General features: G+C 41.8%; 2 protein-coding genes across 2 annotated transcripts in view; both read left to right on the forward strand.

Annotated features, from left to right (window-relative positions):
• The window catches only part of LOC131691175 (uncharacterized), a 66,250-nt gene extending 44,714 nt beyond the window's left edge, over positions 1 to 21,536 (forward strand). Inside the window, exons 6-10 of the mRNA XM_058977377.1 lie at positions 1,270 to 1,744; positions 1,813 to 1,934; positions 20,395 to 20,521; positions 20,581 to 20,801; positions 21,107 to 21,536. Of these exons, the coding sequence (XP_058833360.1) occupies positions 1,270 to 1,744; positions 1,813 to 1,934; positions 20,395 to 20,521; positions 20,581 to 20,801; positions 21,107 to 21,258 (1,097 nt within the window). The 3' untranslated portion in view covers positions 21,259 to 21,536. The remainder of the gene's footprint in view (positions 1 to 1,269; positions 1,745 to 1,812; positions 1,935 to 20,394; positions 20,522 to 20,580; positions 20,802 to 21,106) is intronic.
• On the forward strand, positions 11,740 to 20,388 carry LOC131691176 (ATP-dependent RNA helicase DHX33). Its single transcript, XM_058977378.1, has 2 exons — positions 11,740 to 15,271; positions 15,341 to 20,388. Exon 1 carries the CDS (start codon positions 13,216 to 13,218, stop codon positions 15,268 to 15,270), a length of 2,055 nt encoding a protein of 684 aa, XP_058833361.1. The 5' UTR covers positions 11,740 to 13,215; the 3' UTR covers position 15,271; positions 15,341 to 20,388.

Consider the following 21,536-nt stretch of genomic DNA (forward strand, 5'->3'; position numbering starts at 1 on the left):
TATTTTTGTTTCTCGAAAAATACGAGAAAGTGAGGAAGTCCCCTATTTTAATATTTTTTCTGCTTCGTTACGCAAATCATACATACATTTTTCAGTTTTTATAACGTCAAAAATTTTCAGAAATCAAATGGAACCTTTTTGACTTTTATCCGAATAAGAGAAGTTGGGATTATAGGGCCTTTTGTCATTCATACTAAATTTTATCATTTTCTCGTGCATATATATTAAAACTATTAGGGCCTCGAACATCGATATTCATTTGATAGCGTTCAGCATGATGTCTGGACAGAAAACGAAAACTGCGCTGACCACTAAAAATACATTATAGAGTTGTCACAAATCGTGTTCGTAGTAAAGGATAAAAAAACTTTAAAATGTTGACTTTGTTAGAGACCGTACGTGTAACTATTATTAGTTGACCCTGCTTTATTATCATAGTAGCACTTGACTAGTGATGAAATGCTTGTTAATTTGATAAAAACTTTTCTTTTTGATTTATTTTCTACTTAACTCGTGTATGTTTTGTATTGATTGAATATTAAGACATAAACAGGGATTGTTCGCTAGTGAATAACAGATGCAGATAATGAAATATCTTATTTATTTATTTTTCTTTTAATACGTTTCTGCACATATTCCGATGCACAATAATAACACTTTAGTTATATTATTTCACTTGTAACCAACACATAAATCACATACCACATATATTAAATATATTCACTAGATCGAAAAGCAGACCTTGTGAATTTAATACTTTCCCCGTTTTATGCTATTAAATGGTATCAAATGGAAAGCCTTAAAACATCGTTCGCAAGATTTGCTATTCGATTTCGTGGATCACCTAATAGCTTGTCTCTAAATAACACAGGATTCTAAGCTTATAACAATGAGTTGATATTTTCGCGTTAAGAAACTTGATAACCGCGGACATTATTAGTAACGTTATTTATGCACAAAAATTCCGTGTAAAGGAACTACGCCTATGAACTTAAACGCGTGTTCCGGGTTAAGTGATTCCCTCATATGAGTAGACCTTTATAACTAAAAGTGCTCCGTGAACATTCCTTAAGCTTACCAATTACCTCGATTAAATGGTTGAAGATCTCTCAGTTTTTGCGATACAAGAAAACAGTAGGAATAAATCAAACAATCCGTGTTCTGACTCAAAAACCACAATCAGAATTTAACCAGAATCTTGAGAGCCAAACCGATGAACTGACGAATATTTTGTACCCGACTCTGTTACCCCCAACCCCACAATTCCAGTGAACGTAACGGAGAAAACGCTGCAGGAAAGCGAAGACGAACTGAAAGATATAATCTCGAATCCGATCTTTCTGAAACCCATGGCGTCGATCAGAAGCTGCAGCATACTGCACTCGGTCGAAGATCTTAGTACCGATTCTACCTGTGTATATAAGAACCGTGCCAGTGGGTACGATTCGCACCGTAACAGTAAACGCATCAAGCAACAGACTCTACCACCTAAGACGGAACAACAGCAACCACCGCAACTTCAAGGACTCCTAGGTCTGGGTAGTGACCCTGCAGATAAGCCACCATTGGAGTTGGACAACCCCGCCGTCATCGGCAACAGCAACATCACTTCCTCGCTATCGCAGAACAACAATCGTGGCTTGAGCAAGAGCATGGTCATACCGACGCCGGTTGGAGATTTGTCCAACATCTTCGATGATGATTATGCCGAATACCGCCGGGGGCTGGTCGAGAAAATAAGCCAGTAAGTAATGCTATCGTCATTCGGTTAAAGGTTAGGCTAATTGAGACTTTGGTTTTTCCCTTCTTCAGGTACCTGGATATATCACTACTACAAGACATCACGTTCATTCTTATGTGCCTATCGGTAACGCTTATGTCGGTCGGGTGTCCGTACATGCTGTATTACCTGCCGGCCTACGCTATCTCTGCCGGTAAGTTACTGACAACTATTTCTCTTACGCAAAACCAAAACATCTTTTGATGCTCTATAGTCAAAGATCAGGAATTAAATAATAATTTCAAATTGAGGGCTTCAGCTCTCATTCATAGAACAGACTTCATCCATACGATAAGATATCTAGTTCGAAGCCCGGAACAAAAAGTATAATATTACTTCTTTCCAAAGAACAACTCAGCTGCCAATATAAAAATGTTTAGTTAATGTGTTAAATATTGTACCTACATTACCGAACTCAATTAGATGTGTACCGCAAAGCAAAGATACTAAACAATGGAATGACGAACTTCGGAAGCTGTTCATGTATGTGCATCACACAACCATATCGTTTTTCAGTATGTGTTAACATCGGCTCTGTTCGCATATGACCTAATTCGGTCGATTTCTATGATTGTATTAGTACCAAGTCAAACCAGCTGGAATGATGGCTAGTTTTATATGGTATTTTGTCTAGTTCTGTCGGAATACATTTCGGTAGTGAATAGTACAATAACAATTTTAAAAATCGATACGTGAATCCAAACCGTGGGTCTTGCATCTCGTACATGACGGGAAGGACTGTTTATATTTTGTGCAGTCGCTACATTGCTGTTGACGTTCGGCTAGAAAAGAAATTTCAGCTCAAAAAGACTCGAAACACCCTACCACTATTTTAGGCTAGGGGCAGATCACTTGTGATGTATTTTCAAAAATCAGCGAAACTAAATGTATTTCTTTCATCAAAATAGAAATTCATAATGTATTTTGCGTTGTGTGTACGACGTCAAAACCTTACGGACGTTCGTTAACCCATTCATGCCCATGTTGTTTGTGGACAACAACGTTTTTAAACAGCTATAACTTTTGATTGAGGCAAGATTTGCTCACAAAAACAAGTAAGGCTCATTAATGTGATTATTGTCTTTAATTTGAGTATTAACAGTTACAAGGATCAGCTCTAGAACTGAAGATATTATAATTAGTCTGATTGGATTCCGATGGAGCTGCCAGGGACAGTTTACGTTGACGACGGAAAATGATTTATTCATATATCTTCGTTATGGTGCAATATTATTGAAAACTGATAAAACTTATCAATTTAGACTGTCGTTGGCTACGTTTTCCACGTAATTGGACTATTGTAATTATTCTAGGAGAATTGTATTGAGCATTAGAAGGTAAAAATTGACCAACTTCTAGCACTGCCATGGAAGCACCTATCTTTATGAAAATAGGCTTTTCATGTATCTTAACCCCACCGTTTTCAAGGAAAAATAGTTTTGAAACCCTACATGCACTAGAAAAAAGTTGGGCATGAAAGGGTTAAACAAACTTCTGCGAGGGAGTCCAAAGTTGATGCAAAAATTAAATGCATTTTTCTAATTTGTTGCAAATTTGTTATACATTCTTAGAGTGATCTGCCCCTAGATTTGAGGTCGGTTTTTGGTTTGACTGTATTTTAAAACTGCGTGTGTCGATCTGTAAATACTAGAAGTTTAATCCCGGAAATTTTATATTTCTCAGGTTTCCCACTCGTTGAATGTTAGAATAGGCCTAGTGTTACAATATGTGATTCAGAAATACGGTGGTAAACACAATCGCTGTTTTTTTCCGATACACTATTGCAATCAAAACAATCTTTCTATATCCAGCACACAGGAAAGAATCAACAGTGCGGCCAAACTAAAGCATAAATTTGAAAATACATTGTAATATAATTTCAGATATAGATAATTAATTATTTCAAGCTGTTCGCTGATAGCGGAGTTTTTAATTCAATCTGCATCTTTTATTTTAATGCTCTTGTGACATTGCAATGTTTGACTAGTCATTATCAGTTGCACCACATAGAACAGACATCCATGATCGAACAAAAATATTTAAAAAACGTGTGTAAACATTTGAATTAATATACGAAAAACACTAGCGCCGCCACACAAACCTATCCCAACTATCCGTCAAATCGATTCCGGAACCGGTTCGAAATGCTGGATGACTAGAATCGGTTGTGTCACTGGAGCCGGAATACGAACTGGGACCAGCCAGAATTCCGGTTCATTTCCGGCTGAGCTTAACTGGGTTCCTGCGAGTGCACTTTAGGAAGCTCTTCTTCCCAGTAAAGCTCAGCCGGAATTGAACTGGAATTCTGGCTGGTTCCAGCTCGTACACGGGCTCCAGTGACACAACCGGTTCTAACTAGAATCGGTTGTGTCACTGGAGCCGGAATACGAACTGGAACCAGCCAGAATTCCGGTTCATTTCCGGCTGAGCTTAACTGGGTTCTATCAGCTGCTGAGCTTCAGCGATGCCAGATGTGAAGACGTCATGATTTCTAGCAGAATTCTGGCTTAAATCAAAAACTGATTCAGAATCCTAGTCGACATTTTTTATGAAATGTGATATATTTGAAAAATATACCTGGTATCCCGGCTGAGCATCCTTCATGCGTGTGATGTTTATGTTTGTTTTGATCGAGTAAAAAAGTAGAATGATTCGTTTTGCTAGCGCCCTGGTTTCCCAGGACATCCTAGGGTCCTGGTTTTGCATAGTCTTCGCTTTTCACTACGCTCCAGATCGCAGTTACGACCGACCGCAACCATAACTGCAACGTAAACTCATCCTCCATCGGAACGCGACAAACAAATCTTAATACAGTCGAATCTCCCAATTGTACCTCCCGCTGTTTTTTTAATCTCAAGAGTGCCTCGTCAATATCGATGAAAAAGCGCTTCTTCTCGGCCTAAATCGCCTTTCAATCCGGGACCCAAAGAATTCCCTTTGGTACTTCTGAAATGACACATCGGCGTTTTGGTGCTTCTGCTTCTAGTTGAGTTCTCTTGCTAGTGGCTTTTTTTCGTCTTACTGGAAATCCATTCCATAAAAAGAAAAATATCAACTATCGTGGAACGTTTCTACCTAAAGTCTGCTGTCTATATCTCGCGTGTTTTTTGAAAAGGACCAATAAGCATACTGTCAAAATTCACTTTGAGAGGATCCCAAGCAACCAGAAGTTCGGATAATACTTAAAAAGCACACTTTAAAGTTCATACAAAGCTCCTAGCGAACTTTCAAGCTGCTTAAGCTATAATGGAACTTGAAAGCTGCTTTGCCGCTATTAGAACATAAAACGTATAGTAAAATTACTTAAAATGAGAAGCTTATGCAGCTCCCTTATACGAACTTTTGGTTGCTTGGGATGTACCGTGCCAGTATTATTCTGGTTGCAGTTGAAAATCGAAATATTGAACTTGCGCCTTTCGCTTTTTTCCCTATTTTCAGAGTGGGCAACTAATGCGCATCTTGTGTACATGTTAGAGAATTAACTTGCGCATCATCTACACCAGTTACGCTTTAGTTGCGTGCACTGAAAATAGGAGAAAAACCGAAAGGCGCAGGTTCACTATTTCGATTTTCAACTGAAACCAGAATATAAACAAGCAAAGCAACGATAACAAAATTCGTCCCAAGCCAGTGTGAACAATAAAGCACCGTTACTTTCATCGGTGCGATATCGAACATTCATTTCAAGATGTTTGAAACTCAACAGCAAAATACAACAGCAAATTTGCAAATGCAGTTCAGACTAACGGAAGTCGTCGTTATACAAGCCCACCACACTCGTTACTGATAACGATTAAAATTTTAGCCTTAACGGAAAGCTACGCTATGGAAGACAACCTGCAATACGTCGTTGAGCATGATAATGTTAGGACCAAGCTAACCGTTAATGTTGACAATAATAAGATTGATATGCGTCTGCACGATCTACACCTGGGTACTATTAATAAATTTATTACAACCATCATGTCGGAATACGTAAGATGGAATCCATTAAGTTCCCCTGAAACCTGGAGAAAATTTTTCTAGGTGTTTCCAACGGTGTTTGTTTCATGAGAATGCGAGTGACGGAACCTATTCCTTCATATCTGAACTTTCAATTCAAAGCAAAACGCGTGACCAAATCTCAAATCACGCTATGCACGTATGAAGGACGGACCCCTGCGTGCCCTACGTTGTTACATAAGAAGACACACTACCAGAAACCATGCACACAAACCTCTAACGAAGCAACAGCAAACCACTGGAGTTGCAGCTCAGGTACCAACGAATGCTGGAACAACAGAAGCTACGCATAGCGTGTTCGATCATTGTTATGCGCCTACTACTTCCCAATCAACTGCTAGCACCCCCGATAATAAAGTAAATAACAAAGAGCACGGATACGCGATCGTGACCCGTAGGCCCTAGAAAAACTCTAGAAAGAGAACTGCGGAGACTCCATTTTGGATCGATTGGATTCGCGTTTAGCTGTCAAAAAACGAATCCAATCGAACATTGCCTATCCTTATAACATTGGACGTGTTGCCATACAATGCCGGGGCATACGTTGCCAAAAATGCTGTTTTTCTCTCCGTAGTTCTCTTACTAGAGTTTTTCTAGCAGGCCCCACCAACAACTCAAACCAGGTAATCGTGAAAGCCCATACAACATTAACAGCGAGGATAGCATGAACGAAAACGATAAACCGAGAGAAAGTGGACTAAGTGATCTACAAACTACAAGAGGCAATGAAGTAAATTGATCTTTACGCAAAGTATACAAGATATACAATAAAATTCGACATTTTTTATTTCGATTATAGAAGTTTTAACCTTAAGGTCATTCGCCTCTTCGGGTTAGAAAAATCTCTTATGGAAATTTCTAACCCCATGTGCGGGGTCGGGGCTCGAACCCAGGTGCGCTGCGTACAAGACAATCGATTTACCAACTACGCTACGCCTACCCCCAATTCGATTTATTTATTTTTATTTACACATTGATAATATTAAAAGATCCACGGCCCAGGTAATGCATTGAGGCGTGTCAAATAAATGAAATAGCTAATAGACGATTCACGCCTGGACGGTGAACAGCGACTAAACGCCGAGTCTAGCATCTTACATAAAAAGGAGTATGGAATGTCGCGCTCAAATTAGTACTGCGAAATTTCAAAATCAGTTACTTATTTTTGCTTGTATTTACCGACACCAGAATTCAGATTCACCACCTCCCTCATTCATTAACTTTCCAACTGACTGAAACTTCATGCAGATTGGAATTGAGTGTTGAGGAAATATAAATTCCTTTACGAACCAAAGCAATTATTTGTTTTTATGTGGACAGTTTGAAGGCAGGCTGGCCTTCTACATTTTCGAGCGTAAATGAATTGCATAATCTATATCTGGTGCACTTTTGCTCAATAATCCCTCTCTTAGGTAGAATGGAAACAAAATTCAGTTTGCTTCTGAAACCGAACATGTCCGCACCTGAATACGCTGTGTCGGGAGAACAAATGACGAGGGAAACCATTTCATGTATCGCGACGGGCATGAATTGAATTTTGTTTTCTTTGAAGTTCACGCAGAGATGTCAATTTTTTCTGGCTCAAACTGATATTATCTACACCAAACTATCCGCCAGTTTTCATATAACAATCGATTAAACGGAGAAATTTTTGGTAACAACGGTAGGTTTTGTAGTTCTCAAATCGAGAGATAATAGTTGTCATTGGAGATTGCCAGGCATAGCGCATGTCGTGTTTTTAGTACTGAAAACTCCTCGCCGGTCCTATACAGATCATCTCAGCATGAAACGTTTGCTGATGGTGGTGTAGCAAGAACTGCCTTTGTGAATATCCAAAAAAGCTCATCCTCCCAGACTTCCAGAACTTCTTTACTGTCGAAGCTCTGCAAGCCAAACCCCAGAACTTTTTAACTGTCGAGAACATGCGGAAAACGCAATGTCGATTGAGCGTAGCGGGGGAAAGCAGTGCTCTTTCGACTGTCCTGGTTTTTTACTCGTCTGATATGGTCACCCTAGTTTTGCACATCATGCGATGACGTCCATGATCTGGATATCTAGACAGAAAATTTTCAATGGAAAAAGGCTATATAAGGCTTTACGTTTTAACTAGGTGAAATTTGGCACATCCAGGAGGCGATAAGTGTTGCGGTGAGAATAGATGCACATATATATATTGAAAATGGATTCTGCTAAATAAGTATTATCATAGAGAACAGACATATAAGCTAGAACAAACTTTTGTGAAAAACCTGTGTACACATTTAAATGAAAATACGTTGAAAATCATCATCGCACACAGGTTCGCATGCATGAATCACCATTCTATTCAAGTTTGCACACAATTCCCATATAGCGTATGATGGCCGATCGTAGCGCCGGCTAGTGGCAAGTTGCTACTTGCTGCTGGCATTTCAAAAAGACTGTTATTTCTTAAACACATTGAAAACTTTACTTGTATCACTGAGAACTGACATCCATTGCTTTCGTCGCACCTCTTTCGTTTGCTTATAAGTTTTCCGCAGCTTTTTCGTAGCCTCACTTTATTTATGAAATGACTCGACTTTTGAGCCATTTAGCTCATCTCTTGCTTTTCGTCTCTATCTATTACGTCGCTGATTAGTTCTCGTCTCTGTGAACCTTTTAGCTGCTAATTGCATCAGCCTTTTAGCTCCTGTTTCCGTGAGTCATTTAGCCACCAGCATTCTTACGATCTACTTGGATAGTCTCCGGCGATGAAGCTACCCTATTCCGATTAAGAATTCACCGGCGGCAGAAGTTCTCTCGGTACCGATGTATGTTTCGTGAGCCAATTAGCTCCCAGCCAAAATAGAATCCACCCTACTTTGTATTCTTCGTCGGAGGATTTCCCCCGATCCATATAATTGTTTTCGTTGGTCATTTAGCTCTCCGCTTCATCCCGATCTATTCGATCTAGTCCCCGGCGGTGGAGCGTAACTTCCGGTTCACTGGCATCCCAACGACCCGTCGCTGGCTGTTCGACAAGGTCTACTCAATCGAGTCCCCGACGGCGGATCTAGCCTACTCACGAGTTACCCGGTAGGGTGCCCAGGTCGGTTCGGTGATTCCGGTGGAGCCTGACGTCCTGATCGCCGGATGACCCGAACCCGGTGTTGCGTCGCGTGCTCCTCAACTGGTCCCCGGCGGTAGATCAAGTCTACTCCGACGGAGAGCTCGCCGCCGGGGGCCTTCTAGTCGGCTGCGCTGCTTTGTTGGTCCCTTTGCCACTTCCTCTGCAGCTCGGAGAGTATACTCGACACTACTCTGTTGACCGCATCCCATATATGCTCATAGCGGCCCATTTCTTCGACGATATTGTCGACTGTCACGCCTGATATGCCCCTCGAATTTCTTCGAACCTAGGGCATTCGATGACCACGTGTGCTGGCGTCTCTTACACGTTCTCATACTTCTGGCAAAGGGGTAACGTAACATGTTCAAACCGATGCAGGTGCTTTCGAAAGTATCCGCGCCCGGACAAAAACTGCGTCAAATGGAAGTTCACCTCGCCATGCTTCCAATGACAGGTCTCGTATTTGATTGGCATAACACGGACAGATAAACCGAGGGGCAAGCACTAGCAGGTTTGCGTGCGTCGTATTGAAGATACCAACGCATTTTGAATATAATTAAAGTAAGTAATGAAAGTATTTAAAATATTTATTTCCTTGGCCTGATATAAGGCGAATACGCTAACAGGCTATCGTCACAAATAAACATACAAATACAAATACAAGGTACTTAATGTAATTAATGTCGACGTGTACGTACTTAAAGTATTTAAAGTACATCTTGACGGTAGTTAAAATATTTTGTGTATTTAACCCATTCATGCCCATGTTGTTTGTGGGCAACAACGTTTTTAAACTTTTGATTGAAGTGAGATTTGCTCACAAAAACAAGTAAAGCTCATTAATGTGACTATTGCCTTTAATTTATTAACAGTTACAAGGATCAGCTCTAGAACTGAAGTTATTGCAATTAGTCTGATTGGATTCCGATGGAGCAGTGCTGCCAGGGACAATTTACGTTGACGACGGAAAATGATTTTTTCATATATCTTCGTTATGTTGGAATATTATTGAAAACTGATAAAACTTATCAATTTAGACTGTCGTTGGCTACGTTCTCCGCGTAATTGGACTATTGTAATTATTCTAGGAGAATTGTATTGAGCATAAGAAGGTAAAAATTGACCAGCTTCTATCACTGCCATGTAAGCATCTATCTTTATGGAAATAGGCTTTTCGTGTTTCTTGACCCAACCGTTTTCAAGGAAAAATAGTTTTGAAACCCTACATGTACTAGAAAAAATTTGGACATGAAAGGGTTAAAGTACGAAGGCGCTGTACTTAAAATCGGTTCAGTAAAGAAAGTACAGTTAATTTGACGCGTACTTTTTTAAATCTATGCGGTACTTAATGGATTTTATGATACTTAAAGTAACTAATTATGTAAGACTTTGACGCTGCGTGGTATTGAAGATTTAGTGTTTGCCCATCGAGATAAACAACAAACAAAAAAATGAGATGGCGAGTCTTTATATCGGAGATTCAGCGCCTTTAATCTTACTACTTGTCGGAATCACCTACTTACACTGGTTTTTACTAGATAAAACCACAGAGAACAGACATCCATGATCGAACAAAAATATTTAAAAAACGTGTGTAAACATTTGAATTAATATACGATAAACACTAGCGCCGCCACACCAACCTATCCCAATAATCCGTCAAATCCATTCCGGAATCGGTTCGAAATCCTGAATGGATTCAGTATGGAATCTTGCTCAAAGAAAACAACCGATTCCAACTCTATTAGTTGATGCATTTGAGTCGGAGTTCATGCTGGAAGTCCGAACCGTTTCCGGACTAGTTTGACTGGGAAGAGGAATAACCGCTATCAATTCTGTCGAACTCAGCCACAAAAAACATGACGACGGTAGCGCACCTGGTTTGGATATCCCAACTACCTTCGAAACCGTTAGAGACTTTACACAAGTTGAGTGCTGAAGATGGACGTCTGTTCTCTGTGACTCGGACATAAACTGTGCAAAGATCCTGGCAATTCCTACCTAGTAGAATTTAGCACGAATCGAGCAAAACATCTGACAAAGATGTGGCAGGAAGCGTACAGGGATCCTGGCCGTACTTTTCTGACTGGATTCTGGATAAAAGTGAGCAGCATCGTCTGGTTTAACCGCTTCTGTCAGAAACGGTTGTTGCATTTGAGAGAATTCGTTGCCAGAATTCTCGCACAAATCGCGCAAAATGCTCGCAGAAACTCTGCCAGCATCAATTTAGCTTTGCTCAACTTTTGCTAACATTCTGCTTGCCACGGTGATTGGGTTCTTTGCCAGAATTATCGCGCAAAATGCTCGCAGAAACTCTGCCCAGTGAGCAAGTTTTCTGACAGATACAGCTCTGCTAGGTTTCTGTAAGTCTAAGCGAACTCGGTTTCGCTCGCGTTTTCTGGAAAACTTTGACAGGAACTGAGCAAAACCCTGGCATAATTCGGATATAAACTGTGCAAAGATCCTCGCAATTCCTACCTGGTAGAATTTAGCACGAATCGAGCAAAATATCTGACAAAGATGTGGCAGGAAACGTGCAGAGATCTTGGCCGTACATTTCTGGCTGGATTCTGGATAAAAGTGAGCAGCATCCCACTGAGACGTCCAAAAAATTGTCGCAAAATCGTTCAACACGGGTCCAACGATGGACATCTGTTGAACGGTTATTTGGACGTTGTCCAAATTGGTCCAACAAACGTCCTTCATTGGACGATTTTGAAACCAACCGTTCTTAGAGGGATCGGTTGGTTTAACCGCTTCTGTCAGAAACGGTTGTTGCATTTGAGCGAATTCGTTGCCAGTATTCTCGCACAAATCGCGCAAAATGCTCGCACTTTGCCTTTTGCTAACTTCCCAGTCAGCGTGGCAAGCAGGAAGTTAGCAAAAGTTGAGCAAAGCGAAATTGATGCTGGCAGAGTTTCTGCGAGCATTTTGCGCGATTTGTGCGAGAATTCTGGCAACGGATTCGCTCAAATGCAACAACCGTTTCTGACAGAAGCGGTTAAACAAACCGATGCTGCTCACTTTTATCCAGAATCGAGCCAGAAATGTACGGCCAAGATCTCTGCACGCTTCCTGCCACATCTTTGTCAGATGTTTTGCTCGATTCGCGCTAAATTCTACCAGGTAGGAATTGCCAGGATCTTTGCACAGTTTATGTCCGTAATATGCCAGGGTTTAGCTCGGTTCCGCTTGCCACGCTGACCGGGTGCCAGCATCAATTTCACTTTGCTCAACTTTTGCTAACTTTCTGCTTGCCACGGTGACTGGGGTAGAGCTATAACCGCTGTCAATTCAGTCGAACTCAGCCAATAAAAAACATGACGACAGTAGCGCACCTGGTGGAAATAACTACCTTCGAAACCGTTGGGGATTTTTACACAAGTTACAATATAAATTTTGTTCGAGCTCAACCCAGTGAGCAAATTTTCTGGCAGAGACCGCTCTGCTAGATTTCTGTAAGTCTTGGTTTGGCAGCCCTGTCAGATTTCTGCGCGTATCCTGTCGGGTTAGTTGAGCTAGGGCGAACTTGGTTTCGCTCGTGTTTTCTGGCAAATTTTGACAGGAACCGAGCAAAACCCTGGCATAACTCGGACATAAACTGTGCAAAGATCCTGGCAATTCCTACCTGGTAGAATTTAGCACGAATCGAACAAAACGTCTGCAAAGATGTGGTAGGAAGCGTGCAGAGATCTTGACCGTACATTTCTGACTGGATTCTGGATAAAAGTGAGCAGCATCGGTTGGTTTCACCGCTTCTGTCAGAAACGGTTGTTGCATTTGAGCGAATTCGTTGCCAGAATTCTCGCACAAATCGCGCAAAATGCTCGCAGAAACTCTGCCAGCATCAATTTCGCTTTGCTCAACTTTTGCTAACTTTCTGCTTGCCACGCTGACCGGGAAGTGTCTTTTATCTGTGGTATTGCGCTTGCATTCAAGTGGCATTCCTTGCATACAAGCTGCACATCCATTTTATCCCAGAAAAATTCTGTCGAAATTGAATCGGAATTTCGGCTGTTTCCAGTTACGATTCTGGCTCCAGTGACACAACCGATTCCAGTTAGCACTTGAGCCGGAATACTAACTGGAACCAGCCGGAATTCCGGCTCATTTCTAGTTGAACTTTACTGGGATGGCTTGCCCGCATGCGCATGCGCGTGTCCGGTGTCTTGGCTAAATGTCATTCCGTCAAGTGACAGAAACCTCAATACAAAAATATGTAAAAAGAAGAAAAGAAAACCTCATGTCTGCAAAAAAACATTTTTTACCTTGTGTTGCCTATTATTTTAATTTGTGATTACAAGATTAGTAAATAATTTGCCAGAAAATATCGCCTGCTCTAATGAAACGAACATATCCGATGGTCGGATCCAGTACGGGTCCGGCTACCGAAAACGGCAATGGCACAGGATTACGACTCATTAATTTGCACCGGCAGGGGCTTCCAATTTTTCAAGTCCGAAAGTCTATTGTGGACGCAGTGAAACGACATCAGACGTTGATACTGCTTAGTGATACTGGATCCGGCAAGAGTACCCAGGTTCCACAGTTTTTATACGAAGCAAACATCAATCAGGGTAAGATGATTGCGATAACGCAACCCCGGCGTGTTGCAGCAATAACTGTAGCCATGAAAGTTGCCCAGGAAAAGGAGTGCCCGATCGGTGATGTTGTTGGTTACTCGGTTCGTTTTGAAGACGTCACATCCGAAAATACTCGAATTAAGTTTATGACGGATGGCACATTATTCCGGGAAGCTCTGTCGGATCAATTGCTGAAAAACTATAATGTGATTGTGTTGGATGAAGCACACGAAAGGACAATTGCCACCGATGTACTGTTCGGAATTGTTAAAAAAGCACAGCAGACTAGAAGGACGAAACTACTGGAACCACTGAAAGTGATAGTAATGTCTGCGACGATGGATGTGGATCATTTTTGTCAATATTTCAATCAATGTCCAACCTTGTACCTACGTGGCCGCACTTTTGTTGTAAAAGTTTTCCAATCGAAAGACAAGATTTGCTATCTGGAAGCATGTATAAAGACAATTTTTCAAATCCACGAAAACCGAGACTGCAACGGAGACATTTTGGTGTTTCTGACAGGCCAAGAGGAAATTGAAGCTACAGCAACACTGATACGAAGGCTTGCCAAATCATTGCACCAACGAGACGTTCCTAGGTTGATTGTCTATCCGCTGTTTGCTGCCATGCCCCAACAGAGCCAAATGAATGCTTTCTCCAAGACACCACCCGGAGCACGGAAAATTATTTTGGCCACAAACATCGCGGAAACGTCCATCACTATTCCGGGCATCAAATACGTCATCGACTGTGGAAAAGCAAAGATTCGCACGTATGATTCCATGACAGGAATCGATAGCCTCAAAGTAGCGTGGATATCTAAAGCTCAAGCTTGGCAACGAACTGGGCGTGCTGGCCGTATTGATGACGGCGAGTGTTACCGCACATACTCCAAGGAAGAGTTTGAAGCTATGGAAACTAATAGCAAACCGGAAATTTTGCGTTGCAACATCGCAGCCTCCACGCTCCAGTTGTTGGCGTTAGGAATCGATTGCAGAGACTTTGATTTTATTGACAAACCCCCAATAGATGCAATTGATAGCGCTCTGCAGGAACTTAAAGACCTAGGAGCTATTCTATCCGTCGAAACACCCGCACTAACTACTCTCGGTCGAAGAATGTCTAAATTTCCATTGGACCCAAAATACGCAAAAATAGTGCTAAGCGCATCCGAATTCGGTTGCCTTGATGAAATCCTCTCTATCGTAGCCATGCTGTCCGGTGAAAACATCTTCCTCAACAACAACCAAAAACGAGAGCAACAGCTGATGGCACATTCAAAGTTCCACGCAAAATGCGGGGATCACATGACCCTGCTAAACGTATTTAACGAGTTCCAAGCGAAAGATAAATCACGAAGATGGTGCTTTGACAATTTTCTTCTCGAGCGCAATCTTAGCCACTCAACTGCAGTCCGTCAACAGCTCAGTGATATTTGCCACACGCTAGGCCTCCAATCGAGCTCCAGCCAAAATGATCCGATTCCGATTGTAAAATGTCTCTTAACCGGACTGTACAACAACATCGCCGAGTTGCAGCGAGACAATTCCTATCTAACCATGGCCAACCGCACCCAATCCCGAATCCATCCGTCCAGTGTGCTTGCGGGGCGAGCACGGCCTGGCTATGTTCTCTTTACAGAACTGGTTGCAACAGGGAACAACTATCTACGAACCGTTAGCGAAATAGAGCCCGAATGGATCGGGGAGGTGGTACCGAATTGTGGCTTTCGGGATCGTATTATTTGCGGTCTAAATCGAGGCAGTAGTAGTAGTTATACTACAATTCATCGCAGCATTCGGTTGGCCTAAGGTAAATGCTTGCGATTTATGGGAGATGCATCGACATCTTTTAACATCTTTCGTTTTTTTTCTGTTTCAGTGGCCACAAAATCAGCTCCAATGCCAATCTGACGAAATTGACAAAATTCATTGAAAAGTACAATGGATACTTTATCCATTTTCCCTTTCATTACTTAAATTGATTTAATTTTCTATTGATTCACCTTTAATAAGAAAAAAGATGTCAATGAATAAACTATGGAAGCACAGATTTTTTTTGAGTTGGATATAAAATTCCAGAAATTTCTTTACTGTAGTACGTAGTACTTGTAGTCAGTTTCATGAAACATGGACCAAATATTCGATCATGGAAAACCCTACACCTAAACGACCATTTCAATAATCTTGATTTGAAAGCTGTACATTAATATGCCGTAGGAAAACAATTCCTGTAACCCAAATAAAATTAGCTCGGATCTGCAATTTTAGTTCGGCTCAGTAAGCGATTGGCTTTTTTAGTAAAGTTCAGGAATGTATACCGTTTAGATTTATCTGAATTCTTCAAAATTAAAAGCGTCGTCCTGACATACCGATTAATGCTTATCTAATCCAGATTTTAGATTATTTGTCCAGATTTAACCAGATAATTTGAAAAATAATTTAACCCTTAAATGCATGAAACTCATTTTTTATTGGTACTCATTTTTCGGTATGGATACAATATTTGCCTCTTGTTGAGGTTTTATATCACATAATTCGGTATGTTGCCAAATAGCATTTATGCATATAAGAGTTAGTGGAAAACGAGAAAAACTCTAGAAAGAGAGCTGCGGAGACTCCATTTTGGATCGATTGGATTCGCGTTTAGCTGTCAAAAAACGAATCCAATCGAACATTCCCACTGAGACGTCCAAAAAATGGTTTCAAAATCGTTCAACACGGGTCCAAGGATGGGCGTTTGTTGAACGGTTATTTGGACGTTGTCCAAATTGGTCCAACGAATGTCCTTCATTGGACGATTTTGAAACCAACCGTTCTTATAGGGTTGCCTATCCTCATAACATTGGACGTGTTGCCATACAATGCCGGGGCATACGTTGCCAAAAATGCTGTTTTTCTCTCCGCAGATCTCTTACTAGTTTTTCTAATATAAACAATCAAAATTCTCGACAAACATATGATTACGGCCTAAAAGCCAACTGTCAAAATCCACTTTGAATGGAAATTCCAGACCAACCGTTACTACCCGGTCAGCGTGGCAAGCAGAGAGTTAGCAAAAGTTGAGCAAAGCGAAATTGATGCTGGCAGAGTTTCTGCGAGCATTTTGCGCGATTTGTGCGAGAATTCTGGCCACGAATTCGCTCAAATGCAACAACCGTTTCTGACAGAAGCGGTTAAACCAACCGATGCTGCTCACTTTTATCCAGAATCGAGCCAGAAATATCCGACCAAGATCTCTGCACGCTTCCTGCCACATCTTTGTCAGATGTTTTGCTCGATTCGTGCTAAATTCTACTAGGTAGGAATTGCCAGGATCTTTGCACAGTTTATGTCCCAGTTATGCCAGGGTTTAGCTCGGTTCCTGTCAAAATTTGCCAGAAAACGCGAGCGAAAACGAGTTTACCCTAGCTCAAGTAACCTGACAGGATACGCGCAGAAATCTGACAGGGCTGCCAAACCAAGACTTACAGAAATCTAACAGAGCGGTCTCTGCCAGAAAATTTGCTCACTGGGTAGTCGAACACAGTTCACAACAGTTTATGAAAGAGAAAACTTTTCTCTTTCGTTTATTATCAACATCTGTGATTGGCGTGTAACGGTTTGTCCGGAATTTCCATTCAAAGTGGATTTTGACAGTTGGCTTTTAGGCCGTAATCATATGTTTGTCGAGAATTTGCTATTTAATAATATTTAATAACAGTTATTAAATATTATTAAATAGCAAATTCTCCAGTTACTGGTCTCGAATAATTGTATTGCGGGCACTGGCAGAGAACTTCCTGCCAAATTTCTGTCTGTCTTAGTTTAGCAGCCCCCGTTCGGACGTGCCTGGCAGGATTCCCCCCAGATAGCCGGCAGCGAAATAAAACCTCTGGCAGAATTTCTGGGGGTCTGGCTGGCAGAGCGCTGCCCAGCCGGCCGGCTTAAATGCAACAACCGTTTCTGGCAGAATTTTTCGCCTTACGGTTATTAACGGTTTTTTCTGCCGGATTTCTGCCAGGCACGCACCGGCAGGACCGGTTTTGTACCGCTTCAGGTTTTGCTTGTATTTTTTCTTAATTTTGTTTTAATTTTATGTAAATTTGTAATAAAAACATGTCTGGAGACATGAAATCCATATTACTTACCATGTTTGAAATCTTTGTTTCTTCCTATTTTTTCATCTGCCAAAACTATCCTTCTTGGAAAAATATTAATATGGCGAAAATGAAACAACGATAAACAAAACAGAACTGGTGAGGCGAATCTGCCTGCCATAACTGGAAGGAGTATAGCTGAATTCTGGCAGCGCCATTTTGATAATTTTGACAGCTGCCGGAATCCTGACGGATTTTTGCTGGCTGCCCGTTTTTCTTCCAAGCGGGCCTGTCTGCGCGCATCCCCAGTGAGCAAATTTTCTGGCAGAAAACGCGAGCGAAACCGAGTTCGCCCTAGCTCAACTAACCCGTCAGGACCCGCTCGGACGTGCCCAGCAGAATTCCCCCCAAATAGCCGGCAACGAAATAAAGTCTGGCAGAATTTCTGGGGGTCTGTCTGGCAGAGCGCTGCCCAGCCGGCCGGCTCAAATGCAACAATCGTTTCTGGCAGTATTTTTCGCCTTACGGTTATTAACGGTTTTTTCTGCCGGATTTCTGCCAGGCACGCACAGGCACGACCGGTTTTGTACCGCTTCAGGTTTTGCTTGTATTTTTTCTTAACTTTTTTTTAAATTTTATGTAAATTTATAATAAAAACATGTCTGGAGACATGAAATCCATATTACTTACCATGTTTGAAACCAAAATCATTGTTTCTTCCTATTTTTTCATCTGCCAAAACTATCCTTCTTGGAAAAATATAAATATGGCGAAAATGAAGCAACGATAAACAAAACAGAACCGGTGAGGCGAATCTGCCTGCCATAATTGGGAGGAGTATAGCTGAATTCTGGCAACGCCATTTTGATAATTTTGACAGCTGCCGGAATCCTGACGGATTTTTGCTGGCTGCCCGTTTTTCTTCCAGACAGGGCTGCCAAAACAAGACTTACAGAAATCTAGCCGAGCGGTCTCTGCCAGAAAATTTGCTCACTGGGTGACTGCTTCGATTCGGTCAGCGTGGCAAGCAGAAAATTAGCAAAAGCTGAGCAAAGCAAAATTGATGCTGGCAGAGTTTCTGCGAGCATTTTGCGCGATTTGTACGAGAACAACCGTTTCTGACAGAAGCGGTTAAACCAACCGATGCTGCTCACTTTTATGCAGAATTCAGCCACAAAAGTACGGCCAAGATCTCTGCACGCTTCCTGCCACATCTTTGTCAGATGTTTTGCTCGATTCGTGCTAAATTCTACCAGGTAGGAATTGCCAGGATCTTTGCACAGTTTATGTCCGAGTTATGCCAGGGTTTTGCTCGGTTCCTGTCAAAATTTGCCAGAAAACGCGAGCGAAACCGAGTTCGCCCTAGCTCAACGAACCGGACAGGATACGCGCAGAAATCTGACAGGGCTGCCAAACCAAGACTTACAGAAATCTAGCAGAGCGGTCTCTGCCACAAAATTTGTTCACTGGGCGTGGCAAGCAGAAAGTTAGTAAAAGTTTAGCAAAGCGAAATTGATTCTGACAGCGTTTCTGCCAGTATTTTGCGCGATTTGTGCGAGAATTCTTGCAAAGAATTCGCTCAAATGCAACAACCGTTTGTGAGAGAAGCGGTTAAATTAACCGATGCTGCTCACTTTTAGCCAGAATCCAGCCAGGAATGTACGGTCAAAATTTCTGTACGTTCCCTGCCACATCTTTGTCAGATATTTTGCTAGATTCGTGCTAAATTCCACCAGGTAGGAATTGCCAGGATCTTTGCACGAATTATTTCCGAGTTATGCCAGGGTTTTGCTCGATTCCTGTAAAAATTTGCCAGAAAACGCGAGCGAAACCGAGTTCGCCCTAGTTCAACTAACCTGACAGGATGCGTGCAAAAATCTGACAGGGCTGCCAAAACAAGACTTACCGGAATCTAGGAGAGAAGTCTCTGCCAGAAAATTTGATGACTGGGATGCATACGTGCATTCTACTCCATGGCTGCACACCTCAAATAGTATAGAAATAAAGAGGCTCTTTGTGAACATTCATAAATTACGTAACACTTCTAGGGAAGAGGGGGTCCGACAAATTGTGACATGTTGTTACATATACTCCCCCCATATGTAACAACATGTCACAATTTGTCGGACCCCCTCCTAGAACGTCACGTAATATGTTTTTACTGAAAGAAAAAAACATTTTTCTAAGAATTTGTTACGTAATAGGGGAGGGGAGGGGGTACAGAAATTTGTAACAATTTGTTACATGGGGGGAGGGGGGAGCCAATTTTGAGCAATTTTTGAGTTACGTAATTTATGAATGGTCTCTTTAGTGTGAATCTAGGTCCCACGCTCACGGAAGCAGGGAAGGCAACCGAACAACATTTTTAAAACCTTCCGATCAATCTTTATCTGAATTGTAGTTTGATTCGCCTTCCTACGTGCTTGCCAATGAGGGAAGGCACAAAAAAGTGGCTCTTCAAGGTGACTCTTTGCGCGAAATTGTGTAGCTCTTGGTGCACAGATCTTGCTCTTTTTAGTTTTCAAACTTCTCTTTGTGCGGTCGTTCTGCATATCGCAGTGTTTTTGCGCTGCTCTATTTTTCATCGGTGTATTTCGCACCTTGTGCACATTGTGTGAGCGAATAACAAACCTGCGTCTAAATAAAACTTTTCAAACGAACCATTACAAATGCATAGTCCAACAAGAGACATAGGAAATCGTTCGATTTAATCACTTCACCTGGGTTCGTAGGGTTAGAGATTTTTCTAACCCGAAAAGAGGCGAATGACCATAAGGTTAAAAACTCTATAATATTTTTTTTTAAAAAAGAGCTTCAATCACTATTTAACGTTCCGCGCATTTATTTTCCATTAAAGGTTATTCAAAGTCGGAGGCAGGGTATTTGGTAGCAGTCAGCGCAGCACTCGATTTGATTGGAAGATTAGCTCTGGGATGGCTCTCTGACCTAGATTTGTTCGACCGGAAAAAAGCTTATATCGTTTGGTGAGTAACATTTGCACACATATAGAACCACTTAACCAGTGAGCTTTTCCTGTCCGTAGTATACTGGGAGCTGGAACGGCAGTACTTACAATTGCCTCGACGAAAACGTGGATTGTGATCGTGTGCAGCGCCGGAAGCTACGGGCTATGCCTCGGAAGCTGGTACCTGCTGATGCCGGTACTACTGGCCGACCTATTCGGAACCGACCGAATCAGCTCCAGCTACGGACTGGTGCGGATGTTTCAAAGTGTTGGTGCAATCTCGGTGCCACCATTAGCAGGTTTAATTTTCGATTCGTTTCGGACCCTGCAAAACCGATTCGATCGAACCGTCTCTTTTCAGCACACGAACATATTTGTATCTTTTTTCTCTTTTCTTTCTCTTTCCGTTCAACTTCGGCACTAAAAACCGCGCCCGTTTCGTCTCGTCCGCTCGTCTTCCGCCTCCGCATTCGCCTCGTGACTTGTGCGCTGTTGTTGTGATTCTTCCCCCAACCAACCAAACTCGCTCAAATCTTCACCAAAATAACAAATACCTTACCGCCCCACATTTGTTCGACACGAATCCTCCTAAACAAATATCAAGGTCTGCTACGGGACTTGTCCGGTGGCTACGAGATCTGTTTCTACTGCATGGGTGTGTGCATGGTGCTCGGGAGTGTGCCGTTACTTGTGGTCATTGTCAAGGATGTGCTGGCACTCAGCGACAAAAAGTTGACCATGGATCGCGTGGCTTAGATGCGGGAGAGGGACGCCGAGGGATCACCGACAATATTACGTAAGCTATATTGGTGTGTCGGTATGTAAGTTGTGAGTGTTTTTCTTTTTCTAGTATTAATTTAGTATTGTACGAAGTAACAAAACATTTGATGATTTTATATGTAACTGCAACAGACGGTATTACAACCAAGTACGTGTAAGCGCGACTATCGCGCACCTGAAAGGGTAGCACTATCTCATAAGTGATAATTTTAAGAAATCGAGAAAATAAAGACTAGCGCAGATGCAAACCGAAA

Source organism: Topomyia yanbarensis, chromosome 3 (genome assembly GCF_030247195.1).
Source record: "Topomyia yanbarensis strain Yona2022 chromosome 3, ASM3024719v1, whole genome shotgun sequence".
NCBI classification, from domain to species: domain Eukaryota; kingdom Metazoa; phylum Arthropoda; class Insecta; order Diptera; family Culicidae; genus Topomyia; species Topomyia yanbarensis.

Excerpts from the sequence above, each read along its gene's own strand:
- LOC131691176 (XM_058977378.1), top strand. The coding sequence starts at position 13,216 with ATGAAACGAACATATCCGATGGTCGGATCCAGTACGGGTCCGGCTACC.